The following is a 20,017-nucleotide window of genomic DNA, read 5'->3' on the forward strand; positions in this document are numbered from 1 at the left end:
TGTTTGCATATTTAATTTCTAACCACCATGGTCTTCATCTGCAGAACCCGTCTCCCCTGCAGAGTTTTTTTTTGGGGGGGGGAGCAGATCTCAGGCACCTGTCGTGACCTTTCGCCCCAGATCCTCGGCAGGCTTTCTCTCCTTCGTGCTGGGGGCCGGGCTGCCCTGACCGCCGGCTCCCGCTGGGCGGCGGGCGCCGCCGGCTCTGCTCTCCTGCAGGGAGCGTGACCACCCTGAGGGCCCTGGGCCTGCGGCACTGCCCCCTGGAGTTCCCGCCGCAGCTCGTGGTGCAGAGGGGGCTGGTGGCCATCCTGACCTTCCTGCAGATCTGCGCGGCCGAGCACGCGGCGCCCCGAGACGGCTCCCCTCGAGGTGGGTGGCGCGCTTGTTAGGACGCTCTGACGCCGGTGCTCTGTAACCCCGGGGCCCCAGGGAGTCACGCGGGCTAAGGGCGCCCGGCGCGTCCCCTGCCCAACTCACAGACCTGTGCTCACTCGGAGCCGTGTGTCTTCATGGTTCCGTGTGCGTGGGTTTGCATCCTCGGTGCCCGTCACTGAGCTTGTCGAGGGTGGGTTTGGCTAAAAGCCCACTGGGGTGGTTCAGACGAAGCTGTCCTCACCTGCAAGCCCCCACGGAGGTGACCACCCCAGGAGTCACTTAAAAATGCACCAAAGGACCAGTCAGAGCGGTGGTTTCCATTGTCATGCACTAGTTGTCCCCATGCCGCATGGGGTGATGCTCAGCGTTCACTTACAGTGCCTGCGTCCGGCCCGTTTGCTCGACTTTAAACCCCCTCTGCTGGCATCTCTGCTCCTGTTTGGTGGTGTGACGGGTCCAGTTTGCCTCTTTGACGCTGAGTCAATTGTCTGTCCACAAGCAAATTGGACACATGTGCTCATTTCTTGTCACTTCTTAAGACTTTTTAAAGCAGGTCTTTGCCCATTTTGAAAACTGTTTTTCTTCAAAAAACAAAAGAACACCGACCCCCAGCACCGGTCCCCAGTGGTCGGGACCAGGCCGTCCTGGGCTCACACGAGCCGCGCCCGGTGCAGCCGCAGTGCACCCCGCTGAGCCGCCCTCGGGTTCCCGCGGGAGGAGACCCGGGCCAGGGTTCCGAAGGGCAGGTGCCGTCCTGCTAGCCTGTGAGTCCAGGTGTCCACCCGCCCACCTTCCACGGTCTCCCCAGAGCACGGGAGAGCAGCCTCCACTTCAGGAAACACTGTTGTGACATATTGTTTAGAATTTAACATTTTATTGTGCAGTTAAAACTCATCATCTTTCAGTCCCATTGTATTTTTTATTTGTATTTTTACAAAGAGAGCTCTATTGGTTCTAACGTGATAGATACATGATCACCTGGGGAAAAGGGTAGAAAATAGCTGAATAAATTAGGCCAAAAAGCTGAAGATGAATTCATCTTATACCAGAAGGTAACTTGGACGCGCAAAGCTGTCTCAATGTGTTGAAGAACGCCAGGGGCCGCTGGGTCTGGGTGTGTGCCTCAGGCTGAGGCTGGGCTTGGTGGGCGAGCCCCCCAGTCCGAGCCCACAGCAGGCCCAGGCCCCCTGTCTGTCTGTCAGTCGGCACATCAGGTCCTGCCCCGCCAGAACGGAGGCCGTGTGAGGCCAGATGACCCCCGTCTGCGGGATTCTGTGGCCCTAACGCCCGATGCAGGGTCTGGTGCACCTCGGGATGAATATGTTTGGGGCCAGTTTTCTCACTAGACTTTCCTAGAGATCAAAGTGTCTAAAGTCAGCAGAAGCGCTGCAATAAAATATCACAGGTGTGTGGGCTGAGCATCAGTTAGAAGCAGATACTAGAAGGTCTACATGGGGAAGGTATCTTCATTTATACAGACTTGTGTGGAGTGAGGGCCTGGGGCACAGAGATCCCCCCGCCCACCCTACACAGGGAGCCCCCAGCCTCCTCTGTGCAGGGACCACCCCCAGCCCTCTCTGTGGGAGAGGCCTCCAGGCTGCGTGCGTCTCGGGCTTGGAGCTGCAATCTACTAAAACGGCCTTTTGTTCGCTGTCCGTTTCCCCAGTTAAAAAGATGACCGTAAGGGATCTGCCACAGCCCATGTTGGACTTATCCGAAGAGTGCATGACGAACAAAGAAACCATTGGTTCTCAGGAGCCAAAGGGAAGCATGGTAACAGAAAAGGCAGACTCTTTCCCACCTGTTGAAACACTAGACCTGCTCAGGCCCGGGAGGTCCACCGAGACCCCAGAGAACTGGCCAAGCGAGGAGGAGATCCGGCGGTTCTGGAAGCTGCGGCAGGAGATCGTGGAGAATGAGCAGGCGGGGGCGCTGGGGAACCAGCTCCTGCCGGTGGAGCTGCCCCCCAACCTCAGGGCCGCGCTGAGCTCCAAGGGGAAGCCGCTCCCCCACCCGAGGCCCCTCTTCAGGTGAAGGCAGGAGGCGAGGCTGGACGCGGTCCCCGCAGGTCGTCACGTTTTTCTGCGAGGCCCTAATGTTACGATGTCAGGTGGACGTGTGTCCACGTCGTCATCCCGAGACGTGGCAGGTGCCAGCCCCCGGTTAGGGTTCAAGTTACCCCGACGGTGCGGGGGGGAGGCCAGGGAAACAGGCTCAGAGCAAGAGGTTACGTGAGAGAAAAACTCAGACGCCGTGTGCGTGTGCCCGGCATGTGTGTGCACGGTCTGCATACGTGTGTGGATGTGTGTGTGCAGAGAGAACATGACCCAGTAACACTGGCGAACACAGCTCATACGTCGGCACGGGCAGTGACGTCACGTCCAGGGCACGGACGTGGTCCGCGGTCACTCGTCTGCGGCCCTGTGGACTGTGTGGACACGCGAGTCTGTGGTGAAAGTCTGCAGTGAGGCTGTGAGCACCGGCCCATCTGAGCTGACAAGGCTGCGCTGGGCGCAGCTGGAAAACAGACGAGAGCGTAGACCCCCAAGCAAAAGGGGCACGTGTTCACTGCATCGTCGCTGTAGGTTTGAGAATTTCTCAGAGGAAAGCATCGTTGGAGGGTCACTGCCTGGCCGTGGCCCTGGGCTCACAGCGCAGGGCTCCCCGGCAGAGGCCCGATGGCCTAGTTCATCTAGGTCCACGCCCACCTTTTCCTGCAGCGGCAGTCTCACCTGGTCTCAGGTGTCTCACAGTCGTGACCTGGCCTGGGGAGGGGGTGGAGGCCCTGCCCACCAACAGAGACAGTCGTGGCTTCCATAGGCAGCCGCCCGCGGCCCCGCGCTCACCCCCGAGCCCGTCTCGGGCTGCGTGACGTGCTCGGCTGACGACCTCGTGTCGTCGCAGGATGAAGGTGCCCTCTTTCCAAGGCGTCCTGCCCGAGCTGGACTCCGCCCAGCAGGCCCTGGTCCGTGCCAGCCAGCTGGGGGAGAGCAGGGGCCTGGCCCTCCGGGAGCTGCGGGAGAGGCAGGCTCAGGAGCAGAGCCGGAGGTGAGTTTGGGGGGGCAGGTTGGGGGGGTGCCGGGGTCAGGGCGGGGGAGTGCCTGGGATCAGGGAGGGGGGCCCCGGGGTTGGGGCAGGGCCTCCCAGGGTCGGGGCTGGGGGAGCGCCGGGGTCTTGGCTTCACTGGAAGCCGCCATGGTGTCCCCCGTGGCTGGGCACGGCCCCTCGTCTGCTGCTGGCCTGTGTCCCCCTCTGCTTCCTTATTCTCCCCAGTCCGTCCTCTCCTGTTCGTCACTGGCTCACAGGCCTTTTTCAAGGCAAGTTGCTTACAGTAGCCTGCTGTCCGTGGGCTCATCCTGCCCCTACCCCGGGGTCTGGGCTGACTTGGTCGGCCTCGAGGCGGGTCACCTTGGTCCCGTCCTCACTGTCCGCCCTCTGCCCTCCAGCCCCGCCAACCGCCCGTCTCCAGTGCACCCTGGGCCCCCAGAGACCGCCTAGCACGGACGGACTGCCTCCAGCGTGCTCAGGTGCCCCCACCCTCTGGTTTGGCCGGTGGGGGGTCCGGCAGGAGGTCAGTGGGGCGGGGGAGAGGGAGGACAGAGTCTGTCCGCCCCCCACCCCCGGGGCTGCAGTGGGCACAGCCCCTCCTCCTAGCAGGGCCCGCTCTGCCCCTGCGGTCCTGCCCCTGTCTTGTAAATTGTCTGAATAAACCTCCTGAAATCAGCCCACCTGAGTGTCTTCTCTCAGGACCCTCAGGTGTAGAGGGTTCGTGTGCTGGTCCCAGCTCGGACGTGCTTTTCTAGTCGGGTTCCGTCGCCCTCAGGGAAAGGCCGGTGCTGCAAGGCGCTCAGACTGGGGCAGGGAACACGGCGTCCCCGCCCAGGGCCCCGCACCCCGTGACTGACAGCGCGGCTGAGCGAGACGGTGTGGCCTGGGCTCCCCTGGGCCGCCCTCCCGTCACCCGGGTGTCTGTCCACCTGCGTGCCGCATGGAGCCTGTTGCGCGCCCCCTAAGGCCCCCGGCCCCTCCCCATCCAGGCAGGTCTGCAGGGGTGGCTGCCCACCCTCCTCCCGAGCACCTCTGCCTCCGTCGCCCACGGCCCCACCCTGCGTGGCACAGCTTCCTGTGGGCAGCGGCTTGGGGCTGGTGGGCAGCCCCGCAGGGGAGGAGGGCTCCGTGCAGGTGCAAAGGGGGCGCCTGGCCCCTGGGAGGCTGGGGGGGAGGACAGCCAGCCTCTCACCAGGCCTAGGGATGAGCAGGCCGGTGAGGGGTCCCAGGATGGCGCAGCCCCCCGAGGAGGGTGCGGGGCAGTGACACCCTCTCCGGGAGGACCCAGGCCTAAGCTGCAGGAGGAGTAAGGAGTGAGCTCTGGGGAGGGGGCCTGAGCACCCACAGGGAGCTCCTGGGAGGCGGGCGGCGGGGCTGCAGGGGGCGAAGTGCTCTGCTTGGAGCACCAAAGCCTGTGCCACCCTCAGGCTGGAGCCCAGGACAGAGGCCTTGAAGGGCGCCAGCCAGGAGCCCAGGAGGGCCCAGCCCCGTGACCCTGAGGACGGAGGGGATCTGGCCCCTCTGGGCGGGGGCCCAGGCTGCAGGGAGGGGCAGGCGAGTCTGGGAGGGCTCTGCCCCTAGACGAACTGGAGAGCCAGGTCTGGGGGCCGGAAGGGGATGCCCCAGGGACAGGCACCCGGAAGAGTCAGGACGTGGTTCAAACAGGCGAGTGGCCGCCTGGGCTGGAGAGATGGTGTCCAGAGCCGGAGTTCGGCGGGTGAAGCCCTGGGCCTAGCCGTCCCAGCGCCACAGCCGCAGCCCAGGGCTCTGTTCAGCCAGGGAGCTCCCGGGCGTGGTGCCCGGCACGCGTGGAGGCATCGAGCCCCGGGCATCATCAGGGGTTGTGGTGCAGCGGGTGATACGCTATCAACAGCCCAGCCATGGGCGCCGGGCAGCAGAGACGGGGCTCAGGGGTCGGAGAGCGAGCGGGCTGGCGGCTAGGCGGCCCCCGGGGCTGCGTGCAAACCCGTGAATGCCCGAGGCCTTGGCTCTGGAGCTCGCGGCCCCAGCTGGGCCTTCCTGGAAAGAGTCCTGGTGCCTCAGCGGGCAGGAGCTGGCCAGAGCCGGGCTGGTCCCTGCCGGGAGGCCCAGACAGACTCAGAGGCGCCAAGCGCTGCCCAGGAGGCCCGGGTGTCCGGCCGGCGTCTGTCCTCTGGGCGGAGCGGGGGGGCCCGGAATGACGGGCTTTTGTGTGAAGCTCTAGAAGTGACCGTAGAAACGCTGGTGAGAGCCGCCTTACCCACAGCACTCAGGTTCTGCTCCCCCCACCCCTCCCCCAGAGACAAGCCAGAGCTGCAGAAGTGGAGGGAGCGTGCCCAGAGGAGGAGAAGGCCAGAGGAGCCCGGGGGCCTGCCGGGCCCTCGCCTGCGGAGGGACCCGGTACGTGGCGGGTCGGGGAGGGCACGCCCGCGGAGGGGAGAGAGGCGCCCCCGCGGAGGGGATGGGGCGCCCCCACGGAGGAACCCGGTACGTGGGGGGACGGGGAGGGGGAGGAACCCGGTAGGTGGGGGGGTGGGGGGGCCCCGCAGAGGAGAGGGGGCGCGCCCACGGAGGGGAGAGAGGTGCCCCTGCGGAGGGGAGGGGGCGCCCGCGGAGGGGAGGGGGCACACCCGTGGAGGGGAGGGGGCGCCCTGCGGAGGGGAGGGGGCCCTGCGGAGGAACCCCGGAGCCCGGTGGCGGTGCTGGGTGAGCGGGCTGCGTCCAGGTACCCGCGCGAAGGCGGCCTGCCTTGCAAAGCCCGTCAGCTCGCCGTCCTGTTCCTCTGCCAGCCGTGACCTCCCGCAGAAAACAGAGACCACCAGCTCGTCCACCCTGTCCGGGCCTCCGCCGGCCGCCCCCCCTGCAGCCGCGCTGCCCGGCCTCCCTGGAGCTCCCTGTGGGTGCTCAGACCCCTTCCCGGAAGATCACCCCTCACTCCTCCTGCAGCTCAGGAGGGTCCTCCCGGAGCAGGCGTCTCTGCCCTGCACCCTCCTCCCGGAGCAGGCGTCTCTGCCCTGCACCCTCCTCTGGGGGTTGTGCCGTCCTGGGACCTCCCTCCCACCGGGCTCCTCATTCCCAGGCCCAGTAAGAGGCTGGCTGTCCTCGCCCCCCCATCCCTCCCACGGGCCATCCCGAGGCCCGGTGGGTCCTCGCTTGCACCTGCCAAGCACCCCCAAGCGTCTCCGTTCTGGCGCCCAGGCCTCATCACCTGCTCTGCTGGGGGCAGCCTTGTGTCTGCAGCCCCCACCCCTGTGTGTGAGACCCCAGTAATGAAGGCACTCTGCCCCTGCCCAGGGCCCCAGGGCCTCCCTGCAGCACCCCAGGTGTGTCCTCAGAGCGGGGTGGGGCTCGTGGCCGTCCACCTTGACCTGCACAGGCTCCTGGCTCCAGGCAGCCGGTGGCCAGACTGTGCGGGTCGTGCTGGCCTATTGTCCCTCTGGAGTCCCTTGGCCTCACCTGCTCCCTTCCATAGGCACTCGGCCCGCCAGCATGCTGATCCGGCAGCAGACGGGCTCGCGATGGCGGGCTCAGGGCCCCCAGGCTGGACTCTGGTCCACAGTCCAGGCCACGGACCACGAGCCCGGCAGCAGACCTCCTCCCCTCCCCCGGGGCCCCAGAGGCCCATTTCCCCTCCACCTGCCCCCCGGCCCGCCGCAGCCTCTTCATGCAGATGAGGGCGCCCCCCCCCCCCCAACACAGAGCGGATTGTCAAGGTGACCCCTAGAGACCAGGGCCCCACTGCGGGGCTGGATTTAGGCCTCGTTGTGGCCGTCGGATGGGGAGCCTCCATGAGTCACGTGTGCCTGAGTGCCCGTGACAGACCACGTGCCGTCTGGACCGTGGTTAAGCGTGCGGCTCAGGGGCACTTAGCGCCGTCCCGGCACTCTACAAGCACCACCTCGCCCACCTGCAGGGCCTTCCTGGCTTCCCAGCCTGCGGCTCTGTCCCCGTGCAGCGCTGGCTCCCCAGCCCCTGACCCCCACCCTGTCTGTGTCTGACTCCTGGGACCCCCGTGAGTGAGGGCACCCTGTGTGTGCGCCGCGGCGGTCATTTCACTGTCCAGCGCGTCCTCAAGGCTCGTCGGCATCATGGCCTGTGTTGAAATCCCTTCCTCTTGGGGGCCGAGTGACGTTCCGCGTGTGGACAGGCACTTTGCTTCTCTGTCCATCCAAGCACAGGCACTGAGTCACTCCCCCACGGGGCGGCCGTGGCCCAGGTCGCGGTATTTGCGCGCTCAGGCATGTGTTGCTGGGGCTCACTGCCTCTTTGCATGCTTCCCTCCAGCTGGAAATGACTTCCGTGATGTCGTGCAAGAAGAAGCTTGTCCCATTCTGTATATTTTGTATATCACGGAGAAATACGGCATCTCGTCACTCCGTTACTAGGGTTCATAGCATAGGAATTGAAGAGTGTCTGTAAACCAGGAGTAGCACTTTGCCTTCTAAGTTAAATGTAACAACTCTGAAACTAAAAATAGGAAGCTAAAAGTGGAAGTATTTTTCATGGCCTAAAATAACTATAATCAAAGTCAAACATGGGGAGATTATTTGTGACTTATATTTGTAACAAAAGATTAACATCTAATATATAAGGAAAAACCAGAAATAGATTTTTTAAAGAGTGCAGTAGACAAACAGGCCAAGGGTAGGACAGGCAGGTTGCAGACGACGCCCGGGTGGCAGAAAATCCAGAGGAGACGCCCGTGTCTCAGGGCTCCAGCTGTGAACGGCGGCCAGCATGCTCGGGGCAACCTAGAGAGACGGGGCTGCAGAGGGCCGGCTGCAGGCCATCCGCTTCCAGGAGCATGTCCAGGAGATTTAAAGACACTAAATTGTTGGGAGACTTCTGGGGGCCTGTCTCAGAGAAGGAAAAGCAATTGTGTGGCAGGCCTGTAGGTGGAAAGCCTGTTAGTGGCCCTCAGCGTCATCTGCAGGGGTGAGCGTAGGCAGGGGGCTCCATCCATTGCATCCCTCGTTCTGGCAAGCTTGGCGGAGGGGCCGGGCTGGGGACATGAGGGGACACGGGGGTGCCGGGCCTCCTAGGGCCTGGCCTCCTAGGGCGGGGGTCGCCAGCGTCCTGTCCACTGCCCGCACGGGTCAGGAAGCTTCCTCTGGCCCAGGCAGGGGCCCGAGCCTCGTGACTCATCACCCACTCTTTAGAAAGCGTGGTGTCCTCGTTTTTCATCATGCTCTGAACCCAGCGGCTTTGTCAGTGACCTTGGAGTCCACGCGCTGTGCTCTGGCAACACGGTGCTGGGGTGCGGCCGGAATCACACCCTTTGTGTCTTAAAGGTAAAAGCAGGCGTCTGCGTCTAAGAAACCCCACTGGACCCAGCGCTTGTCCGGGGGCCGCGGCAGGCGGGCCTGACCCGTGGTCCTGTGTGTGCAGCACCCCACCTCCCAGGCAGGAGGTTCCGATTCCGCTGGTCTGCGCAGCAGCTGTCCCAGCGTGGGTGGGAGTGGGGGGGAGGGGAGAAGCTGGCCGGCTCCCCCCGCCCCCCAGCCTCCCCCGGCCTGAGGCTCCTTCTGAGGTCAGGCCGGTGCTGCTGGGCTGGAGCTGGTGACGCAGGTGGCCGGCCTGGTGACCCACTTAGAGGTGACCTGGCAGATTAGCCCTGCGTGAACCTCCCCCTCCGCGCCGCCCCGGCGCCCCCCGCAGCCTTCTCCCATCTGAGACTCACCCAATCCCTGCAGCAGCTGTGCGCCCCGACACACACACAGACGCACTCGCACACTTCACAGACGCAGACGCACTCGCACACTTCACAGACGCACTTGCACACTTCACACAGACGCACTTGCACACTTCACACAGACGCACTTGCACACTTCAGACACAGACGCACTTGCATGCTTCACACAGACGCACTTGCACACTTCAGACACAGATGCACTTGCACACTTCACAGACACAGACGCACTTGCATGCTTCACACAGACGCACTTGCACACTTCACAGACAGACGCGCTTGCACACTTCAGACACAGACGCACTTGCACACTTCACACAGATGCACTTGCACACTTCACAGACACAGATGCACTTGCACACTTCACAGACACAGACGCACTAGCACACTTCAGACACAGACGCACTTGCACACTTCACAGACACAGACACACTTGCATGCTTCACACAGACGCACTTGCACACTTCACAGACAGACGCGCTTGCACACTTCACAGATGTACTTGCACACTTCACAGACACAGATGCACTTGCATGCTTCACACAGACGCACTTGCACACTTCAGACAGACGCGCTTGCACACTTCACAGACGTACTTGCACACTTCACAGACACAGACACACTTGCATGCTTCACACAGACGCACTTGCACACTTCAGACACAGACGCACTTGCATGCTTCACACAGACGCACTTGCACACTTCAGACACAGACGCACTTGCACACTACACAGACACAGATGCACTAGCACACTTCAGACACAGACGCACTTGCACACTTCACAGACACAGATGCACTAGCACACTTCAGACACAGATGCACTTGCACACTTCAGACACAGACGCACTTGCACACTTCACAGACACAGATGCACTAGCACACTTCACAGACGCACTTGCACACTTCACAGACACAGACGCACTTGCATGCTTCACACAGACGCACTTGCACACTTCAGACACAGACACACTTGCACACTTCACACAGATGCACTTGCACACTTCAGACACAGACGCACTTGCAAACTTCACAGACGCACTTGCACACTTCACAGACACAGACGCACTTGCACACTTCACACAGACGCACTTGCACACTTCAGACAGACGCTCTTGCACACTTCACAGACACAGACACACTCGCACACTTCTTTACACACACACAGTCCCTGCAGCAGCTGTGCACTGACTCACACACTTCATGTGCAGTCACACAGACACATGCACAGTCTCTGCAGCAGCTGTGCCCCCGACACAGACACACACTCACACACTTCACACACACACTTGCACACTTCACACACAGACACACACAGTCCCTGCATCAGTGGTGCGCCCTGATGCACACACAGACTCACACACTTCACACACACACGCGCTCGCGTACTTCAGATGCACAGGTCTAAGCTCCCTGGGTTGGGGGTTGGCTTGGTTCTCAGGGCTCCGGGGGGCGGGGGCAGCTGCAGGCAGCGCCAGGTGACGGCTCTGGCATGTTGCCACTCGCGTCCCGGTTCAGGGCTGCAGGGCCCCCAGCTTGTAGCCCTGATGGCAGAAATCTTCCAGGTCCCCGCCAGGAGGAAACCGCTGCAGGATGGCTGGGGGGGAGGTGCAGGGGCACCCCAGCAGAGCAGCTTCTCTTGTCGCAGAGCCCGGGATCTGGGTGTCAGGCTTCAGGAGCCGTGGCTCTCCGGCCTTCCAGCACGTGGGCCTCAGTAGCTGCGGCACACGGGCTTAGCTGCCCCGTGGCATGTGAACCGCCCCCCCAGACCAGGGATCAAACCCGTGTTCTCTGCACTGGCCGGTGGACGCCTGTCTGCTGTCCAGCCAGGGAAGGCCTAAGCAGTCTGCGGATCCTTACAGAACCACGCAGCTTTTATCCTGCCTCCCTGGCCCCCGCTCAGGGCCCCTCCGCCCAGAAGAACCTGTCACGGCTGCTTCCGGGGAGGACTGAGAGGGCGTCCTGCTAGAGACACTGGACGGTCACCATCGGAGCTTGTGGGGTCCCTGAGGGCAGTCGAAGCTCACCGGCCATGGTTCGGGAGGCACGGGGCTAGTTAGGGGACACCCCTGAGCCCCGCCATACCTGCACACTTGTGGGGGGCCGTGAGCTCACGTGGAGCCACAGACAGAGGTCTGTCTCTGTCGGAAAAGCTGGCTTTGCTGCTTCTGGCACGTTTTGAAAGCCTGTTTTGTGCTGGTTCATCGTGTCATTGATCCAAGCCGATGAGTCTGTAATTCAGGCTTTCTGACTGCAAGGCGTCTTCTGCTTCCCCACTTTATTAGTCAGGCATGAGCCCGCACGTCAGCCTGACTTACGGATCAAACAGTCAGGTGTGCTGTGCCCACACCCGGCTGGGCCGCCGAGCAGCCGTCTTCTCACCTATGTCCTGCGCTGTGGCCTCGCCCCCGCTCGGGCCCGCGCCGGCCGAGGGTTGGGACCCCAGCGTGAGGGGCACGAGCGTGCTGTGCCCGGCAGCTGCCTTGGTGTCAGCAGCTGTTTTCCTGAAAGGATCTTGCTGCGTCTTCCAGGGGGCGGCAAAGATGGCCTTTGCCACGGACCTGAGAGAGAACGGGAAAATACCGAAGAATTTGCCTGGAAAAGTGAAACAAAGCAAAGAAAAACCGCTGCAAGCATGTCAGGAAATGAGGTTGGTAACCTCGTTGGTAACCGGGCATGATTCTGTCCCCCTAGACACGCCCCCTCCGCCTGCCCTGACCCCGGCGGTCCCTGGGCCCCTCCGGCCTGGCCAGGGGCGCTCACCTCTCCCAGCCCAGCCCTGCCCCCTCCACAGCTCTGGTCCGAGGGCACTGGAGGAAGGTGGTTGTGCTGTGACCTGTGGGTGGCAGAGGGCTCGTTCGTCCCTCATCCTGGAAACTGGGAAAGTGTCATGGGTCCGTCGGTGAGGTTAAGGCAGCCACGTGGGGGTCTCACCTGCAGCTGAGGAGTTGGTGGGGGGTGCTCGCACATCCGGGATCCCATGTTGCCCCCGTGGCCCCTTAACAAGCCCACAGCCGGCCACATCTGTGCACAGACACCCCACCCCGTGGGTAGGACTTCCCAGGAGCTGGGGTCTGAGATGAGGGCAGTCAGGCCCCTCACCAGGGGGTCTGTCCTGAGGGCTCAGGTGGCCACTGTGCTGGGGTGGGGGGTCTCAGGGGTGTGCCCCAGGGCCTGCCACCCTCCCCACTGCGCTCCTGATGTCCTGAGGGGGACACGGCCCCAGGCCTCGCTAAGCAGACCCTCCAACGTCACCCCCGAGGCCGTGCTCTGTTCCTCGCTGAGGAATTATTAAAACCGTGTGTTCCCGCTGGAAACAGACACCCCCTCCTTCAGGAGGCGCTGCGTGCAGGTCCGCGGTGTGTAACGTCTCACGTGAACCTGAGGGTTTAAAGCAGAGCAGGTCCAGCAGGAGGGGGCACGGGAGGCGGCCCGTCCCCGGTGGGCGGGCACCCGAGGCGGGGGAGCTGCCCCTCCCGGCGGGGGGACAGGAGGCGCTCCGGGGTGGGTGGGCGAGCGGCTCTGTCCCCCCGCACCCGGTCCCCGCAGTGGCCTCCGAGGGCAGATTCTGGCGGAGACGCTGAAGCCACAGGCCCAGCAGCTGCACGCGCGGAGGAGCAGGTTCCGGGGGCTGGCGCCCCTCGAGGACGTCGGGAGGGCCACCCGAGACGTGGAGATGGTGAGTGTCCATTGAAACCCGGAGGGAACCACACAGGCTCTGACCTTGGGGTTTCCCTGGGTCACAGGGTCGGAGGGCAGGAAGGAAGCGGAAGCAGCAGATCCTGAATGGACGAGCCTGGGGGTCTCCCTGGTGCTGTCCTGGGGGAGGGGTCTCGGGGGGGGTAAGGGAATGTGGGAGGTGGGACAGAAGGGAGACCCCTGAACGATGCACGCCAGCCCTCTGACAGGAGGGGGCTGCTCCAACACTGGCCCCCTGGCCCCCTCACTCTCCATCTCACCGTTTCCTGGTCCAGACTCTGTGAGGTGGGGAATGGGGAGGAAGGGAGACCCTCAGCAGAGGGGGCTGAGGCTTGTGGGGTGGGGGGTGGGGGAAGGGAGACCCCCCAGCACAGGGGACTGAGGCTCGTGGGGCGAGGGATGTGGGGGGGAAGAACCCCAGCAGAGGGGGCTGAGGCTTGCAGGGTGGGGGCCGGGGGATGGAAGGGAGACCCCCAGCAGAGGGGGCTGAGGCTTGCAGGGTGGGGGGTGGGGGAAGGGAGACCCCCAGCACAGGGGGCTGAGGCTTGCAGGGTGGGGGCCGGGGGGTGGAAGGGAGACCCCCAGCAGAGGGGGCTGAGGCTTGGGGGGTGGGGGGTGGGGGTAGGGAGACCCCCAGCACAGGGGACTGAGGCTTGCAGGTCGTGGGGGGCCCTCCCCTTCGGGGGCAGCTCCAGGCCCAGGGCACAGGCTCTGCCCCCACCGTGCCTCTGCGTCCGGGCTGACCTGACTCCTCTCTGTCCCCAGGCCCGGAGGCTGCATGATGAAGTCCTGAAGCTGAAACTGAGGTCGACCTTGAACAGAAACCACCAGTGCGCTGCTCTGCCCAGGAGCCTGTCGCTCGGGCCGGCTGCGTCCCAGAATATATTTTTTAACCCAAAGTATTAAGAATCTGAAGACGTTTACAGACACTACTGAGAGAGGGTCTTCTCACCTGGAAGACGGCCGTGGCTCGCGCCCTCCCAGGGCGCCCCCTGGCGCAGAGCCTGAGGGTCTGCGTCTCCATCCCTCCATCCGCACGTTCTGAGCCTGAGGCGGTCTGAGCTGCATTAAAGGAGAACGTGGTGACAGGCACGCGGCTCCGGCTCCATCACGGACGATCGCGGGCGGAGCGCGGCGTCGTAGGCGCCTGCGCCTGCCCTCAGGCACGCCTCCCTCCCCCGGGGGCCCCTCCCACCTCCCCTGGGGGTCCCCACCTGCTTTCAGCCCCTCCACTTCCCCTCGCCCCGCCTGCCTCCCTTCAGCCCCTCCCAGCTGCTCACAGCAGGCCTGGACGTTCCGTGACTGACTGACTGCAGCGGGTCGGGGTCCGTGAGCGGTGCCCTCCTCCTGCCTGGCTATGTTGCCCTCCCCCCAAGGGCGGCCCGGCCCCCTGCCCGCCCAGACCAGTCCCAGACCCGCGGGGGGCCGTCACTCAAAGGCACTCAACTTAGCCTCTTGCGCTGGACATGTGATGACGTGAGATGAGGGCTTGATCTAGAAAACACCTTTGATTCTAATTGACAGATACAGGATAACTCAGAGTCTCGACTTCTTCTTGTGTCAATTTTGGTAGATAGGTTTCTCAGTGACTTTTTTCATTGCATCCAAGCTGTCTGGTTATCAGCATAACATTCCTTGTAATCTTCTCATCCAGCGCTCTCTCGGTGGCTGAGGACCTGTGGTGCGTCCCCTCTCACTGTTGGTGTGACTCTGCCTCTCTAATCTTGCTCGGATTCATCGCTTCCGTTAGCCTTTTGGACAGTCACTGTGGGCTCTGTCGAGGCGCTGTTGTGTTTTCTGCGTCACTGGTTCCTGTTCTCCTTTCCTCTGCTCCTTTGGGTTTTGTTAGTGCTGGGAGGGAACTTGCCCACTTTCCGTGCATGTGTCAGAAAGGAAGAAACGTGTAACATCCATACCCTGGGCTCCCAGGTCAAGAGGCTAAGATGTGTCAGTTACTTGCTGCTATGTAACAAGTTACTGCAAAGCAAAGCAGCTGGGAAAGTAGGTAAATAATAATAAATAATTATAGTGTGTGTTATTATATAGTATGTAACATCTGAGAAAACTCTTGAGGTCCCTTGGACTGCAGGGAGATCAAACCAGTCAATCCTAAAGGAAATCAACCCTGAATGAAATTCATTGGAAGGACTGATGCTGAAGATCCAATACTTTCGTCACCTGATGTAAAGAGCCAGCTCATTGGAAAAGACCCTGATGCTGGAGAAGATTGAGGGCAGGAGGAGAAGGGGACGAGAGAGGATGAGGTGGTTGGATGGCATCACGGACTCAATGGACAGGAGTTTGAGCAAGCTCCGGGAGACAGTGAAGGACAGGGAAGCCTGGTATACTGCAGGGTCCCAAAGAGTCAAACACGACTTAGCGAATGAACAACAACAAACGTAACACATTATTATATTAATGTTATGAATGATAATAAATATCTATTATCTCTCCCAGGTTCTGAGGGTCAGGGTTGGCAGCAGCTGGGCTGGTGTTTCTGGTTCACTCAGGCCGGGGGAGGGCCCGTGGGGTCTGGAGGCTGGGCTGGAGGGTCTAGCTTGCTGTGACCCCAGTCCTGTGACGTGACTGTGACTACAGCTGCCACATGACTTCTGCTGGGAAACGTTCCGTGTGACTCGACAGGAATCTGCTTGGCGGCTGTTGGATGTGGTGTGTTCGTGTGACAAGTCGCCCCCTGCATCTTCAGGGTCTGCTTGTCTTGTCCCGTCTGCTGGGCCCCACTTGCAGCCGCAGCGGTGGACTTGTCTGTATCTCCCTTTAGCTGTGTCAGCTGCTGCTGTGTGTAGTCTGGAACTATGCTGTTAGATGCCTGCACATTTAGGATTGTTGTGTCTTCCTGTTGAATTAAACTTTTCATCAGTGTGAAATATGTCTCAGTTTCTGGTTTCACGCTTGCTGCCTTCAGGCCCCTGTGCCTGTCGCTAGTATAAGTACCACCACAGTGCCAGTGTCTGTATCCTTCCACTCCGGGCTTCCTGTGTTTGTATATGCAGAGAACGTCTCAGGTGAGCATCATATGTCAGGTCTTTCTTCCTTTCTCCAGCCTGACAGTCTCTGTCCTCTGATTACAGTGTTTGACCCCTTACGGTCAAATGGGTGATTTTAAGTCTCCCATGTTGATATTCATTGGAAGGACTGATGCTGAAGCTGAAGCTCTAATGTATTGGCCACCTGATGTGAAGAACTGACTCATTTGAAAAGACCCTGATGCTGGGAAAGATTGAAGGCGGGAGGAGAAGGGGACGACAGAGGATGAGATGGCTGGATGGCATCACCGACTCGATGGACATGAACTTGAGTAAACTCTGGCGCTGGTGATGGACAGGGAGGCCTGGCGTGCTGCGGTCCATGGGGTCACAAAGACTCGGACACGACTGAGCGCCTGAGCTGCAACAGGTTTATTACTGTTTGTTTATGAGTCTCATGCTTTTGTTCCTTTATTCTTCCTTTGCTGTTCTCTGATGTTAATTTTTTTTTAATTTAAAATTATTTTGGGGCTTCCCTAGTAACTCAGTGGTAAAGAATCTGCCTGCCAATGCAGGAGAGACGGTGCGATCCATGGTCCGGGAAGATTCTATCTGCGTCGGAGCAACTAAGCCCACGAGCCGTGACTATGGGGCCTGGGCTCTCGAGCCCGGGCCCCTAAACTGCTGAGCCCGCGTGCCCCAGGCTGGCTCCGTGATGAGGAGCCATGGCAACGCGAAGCCCCCATTCACCACAGCTACAGAGAACATACGCAGCAATGAAAAGCCAGCATAGCCCCAAATAACTGAGTAAGTAAATAAAAATTATAAAAAGTGCAGGTCATAAAAAAAGAAAGCAAGACCTCATGATCTAGAAAACAGAGCATCAATAAAACAAGTTTTTAAACCAATTTTTAAAAAAAATATTTTTTGATGTGGACCATTTTTTTAGACTTTATTGAATGTTGGTTACATTGTTGCTTCTGATTTATGTTCTGGTTTTTTTTGGACCGGGAAGCACTGTGAGGTCTCATCTCCCTGACCAGGGAGTGAACCCGACCTCCTCCATTGGGAGACGAATTCTCAACCACTGGACTAGGGAGGTCCCGAAAACCACTTTTTTTTTTTTAATTTTAAAAATTTTATCTGGGGGGGGAAGCAGGGAGGGAAGGGAAACTGGGGTCAGGGGACACACAGAAGAAAAAACACGTCTAATTTTCCAAAATGAAGAGAGAAGGTCAGGGATCGTTAACAGGATGCAGAGCGAACGGAACTTCAGATGAGCGGCAAAAAGGGCAGAGGGAATCACCAACCAGCAGAACAGACAGACACAAAAGCAGAAGGGATACAGTCAAGGGTATCGGCCATCATGCTGAACTTTTTTGGGGGTGTCGGCATCACAGTTTACTTTTTAAATTACCTTTATTGGAGTGTAGTTGTTTTACAGTGTTGGGTTGATCTCTGATGTATGGCAAAGTGAATCAGCTCTGTGTGCTCACACATCCACGCTTTTCTGGATTTCCTTCCCAGTTAGGACACCCAGTTAGGTCACTGGGTAGACTTCCCTGTGCTGTACTGTGGGTCCTCACTGTTGTTGTTCACTTGCTAAGTCATGTTCGGCTCTGCAACCCCATGAACTGCACCACGCCAGGCTTCCCTGTCCTTCACGGTCTCCTGGAATTGCTCAAACTCATGTCCACTGAGTCGGTGATGCCATCCAACCATCTGTTGTCCCCTTCTCCTCCTGCCCTCAATCTTTGCCAGCATCAGGTTCTCTTCAAATGAGTCAGCTCTTCGCATCAGGTGGCCAAAGTACTGGAGTTTCAGCTTCAGCATCAGTCCTTCCAATGAACACCCAGGGCTGATCTCCTTTAGGATGGACTGGTTTGATCTCCTTGCAGTCCAAGGGACTCTCAAGAGTCTTCTCCAACACCACAGTTCAAAAGCATCAATTCTTTGGCACTCAGCCTTCTTTATAGTCCAACTCTCACATCCATACATGACCACTGGAAAAACCATAGCTTTGACTAGATGGACCTTTGTCGGCAAAATAATGTCTCTGCTTTTTAATAAACTGTCTAGGTTGGTCAAGCTTTTCTTCCAAGGAACAAGCGTTTTTTAATTTCATGGCTGCAGTCAACATCTGCAGTGATTTTGGAACCCCAAAAAAATAGTCTCTCACTGTTTCCACTGTTTCCCCGTCTATTTCCCATGAAGTGATGGGACCAGATGCCATGATCTTAGTTTTCTGAATGTTGAGCTTTAAGCCAACTTTTTCACTCTCCTCTTTCACTTTCATCAAGAGGCTCTTCTTCACTTTCTGCCATAAGGGTGGTGTCATCTGCATATCTGAGGCTTTGATATTTCTCCTGGCAATCTTGATTCCAGCTTGTGCTTCACCCAGCCCAGCGTTTCACATGATATACTCTGCATATAAGTTAAATAAGCAGGGTGACCATATGCAACCTTCACATACTCCTTTTCCTACTCGGAACCAGTCTGTTGTTCTATGTCTGGTTCTAACCAAAGTATTGGAGCTTCAGCATCACATGTATTTCACACTGAGTACCGTATGTATGTCAATCCCAATTTCTCAGTTCATCCCGCCAGACCCCTTCCCTGGGTGTCGGCATGTTTGTTCTCTATGTCTGTGTCTATCTCTGCTTTGCAAATAAGTTCATCTGTATCATTTTTCTAGTTCCACAGTTAATCCTATATGATTATGTTGAACTTGCTAATGCTGAGTTTTTCTATTATTTAAAAAAAACAACCCACTGTCTGACAGTCTTTGACTTTTACGCTGTTTCTAAGTCATTCTTACAGCAGAGTGATTTTTTTACAAAGCTCGAGGTGTGGGGAGTTTGACTTCCATTTGGCACTAAAGGATCTGGTCCTGCCGCGGCCGGGAGACCCCAATGCAGATTACAGAGGCCACGGATGGTGGCGGGGGCGGGCAGCTTACTGTCTGTTGAACGGTGTGTGTGGCCGCTCCTGGGTCACCGGGCCTCCTTGGGCCGGTTCTCTCATCAGTCCCTGTCTCCCCGGCGCACTCCGCGGTCCGTGGTCCTCCCACGCGGCCTCTGTGGTGGATGCCTCGCCCTCTTCAGGTTTCTCGGGGCTCACAAGTGCAGAGCAGAGGCCCCTAGGCCTCCCTGAGGCTCGGGCGCAAACCAGCACAGCATGCGTGCCCACGTGCCCTGCGTGGACTCCACCTCGGGCCACCTGGCCTCCACTGTGCGGAGCCCCGCGCTCCCCTTCTCAGGAGGGGGGGCAGGGTCAGACCAGACCCACCCCCGAGGCATGAGCAGCGGCCCCCAGACCCTGGCCAGGTGTCCCCTCATCGCTGCCCTCAAGGCAGGGACGGTAGGCATCTGACTCAGGGAGGCAGGCAGGCTGGCCTGGCCTGAGGCTGGGAGCAGGGGAGGCCCCTCCCCAGGCGCCTCATGGCCCGTCACGTGTTCATCCTGCCTCTACCAGAGCAGGCCTGGTTCCCCAAGACGCCTCGGACAGCAGCTCTCACTGCCCGGAAGGGGCCGGGCTGCCGGGGGCGGCCTGCTCCCAGGATTCGGATTCAGAGCGTGTGGGCGGGGCAGCACCCGCCGTGGCATTGGGGTGTCTGGGCGGGGGACGCCCTCCGTCCTTCGCGCCCTTGCCCCGCCCACCCCGGGTGGTGTCTGCTCATTCCTTACCCCCACTGCACCCCTGGCGGCAGGCCTGACCGCTCCGGTCTCCCGCCGGCCGGCCCCGGACAGGTGGGGGGAGGAGCATGTCGCGGGGAAGGCGGAACCCGGGGTGCAGAGGCTGGGTGTGTCCGCCGCGGCCTGGCCAGGGGAGCCGTCAGGGGTGCTGGGCGGCCTGGCCCAGGCCTGCTGCGAGGTTCCCTGCAGGTGGCGCCGCGAGTCGGACGCGGGCTGGGCTCCAGGGCCACAGTCAGCCGGGTCCTGCCTCGCCCAGAGCGCAGCCGCTGGCCAGCGCGGGGCCACAAGAGCAGGGCGCCTCCCACCGCAACAAGACCCCCGCATCCCTGCTGGTACACAGTCCGGGAGCTGAGAGTCCTGAGTACAGGGCCTTTCCTCTCCCCAGGAGCCTGGTCAAGTCCGCGGACGCGCCCTCCGCTCCCCTTGCACTGTCCACCGGCCGGCCCAGGGGTGTCATCCCGCGGCCCTGCTCGGAAGGCCGTGGTGTGCGGGTGTGGCCAGGACCTGCGCTGCGGGCCCTGTGGGTGCAGGTGAAGTCCTGGGT

At 60.4% G+C, this 20,017-nt stretch overlaps 1 protein-coding gene across 9 annotated transcripts in view; it reads left to right on the forward strand.

The window, feature by feature from the left end:
* LRRC27 (leucine rich repeat containing 27) overlaps positions 1-13,744 on the forward strand; it is a 25,455-nt gene extending 11,711 nt beyond the window's left edge. For 4 of the 9 annotated variants that reach the window (XM_043925567.1, XM_043925568.1, XM_043925566.1 and 1 more), the window contains exons 5-11: positions 220-372; positions 2,045-2,408; positions 3,283-3,426; positions 5,706-5,805; positions 11,624-11,742; positions 12,642-12,771; positions 13,557-13,744. In XM_043925567.1, the coding sequence (XP_043781502.1) occupies positions 220-372; positions 2,045-2,408; positions 3,283-3,426; positions 5,706-5,805; positions 11,624-11,742; positions 12,642-12,771; positions 13,557-13,697 (1,151 nt within the window). In that variant the 3' untranslated portion in view covers positions 13,698-13,744. Of the gene's footprint in view, positions 1-219; positions 373-2,044; positions 2,409-3,282; positions 3,427-3,651; positions 3,696-3,824; positions 4,103-5,705; positions 5,893-6,194; positions 7,966-11,623; positions 11,743-12,641; positions 12,772-13,556 lie in introns of those variants that run through there. The other 5 variants (XM_043925570.1, XM_043925571.1, XM_043925569.1 and 2 more) reach the window with 5 other exon arrangements.
* The last annotated feature ends 6,273 nt before the right edge of the window (positions 13,745-20,017 follow it).

This window comes from Cervus elaphus, chromosome 15 (assembly GCF_910594005.1).
Source record: "Cervus elaphus chromosome 15, mCerEla1.1, whole genome shotgun sequence".
NCBI lineage: Eukaryota > Metazoa > Chordata > Mammalia > Artiodactyla > Cervidae > Cervus > Cervus elaphus.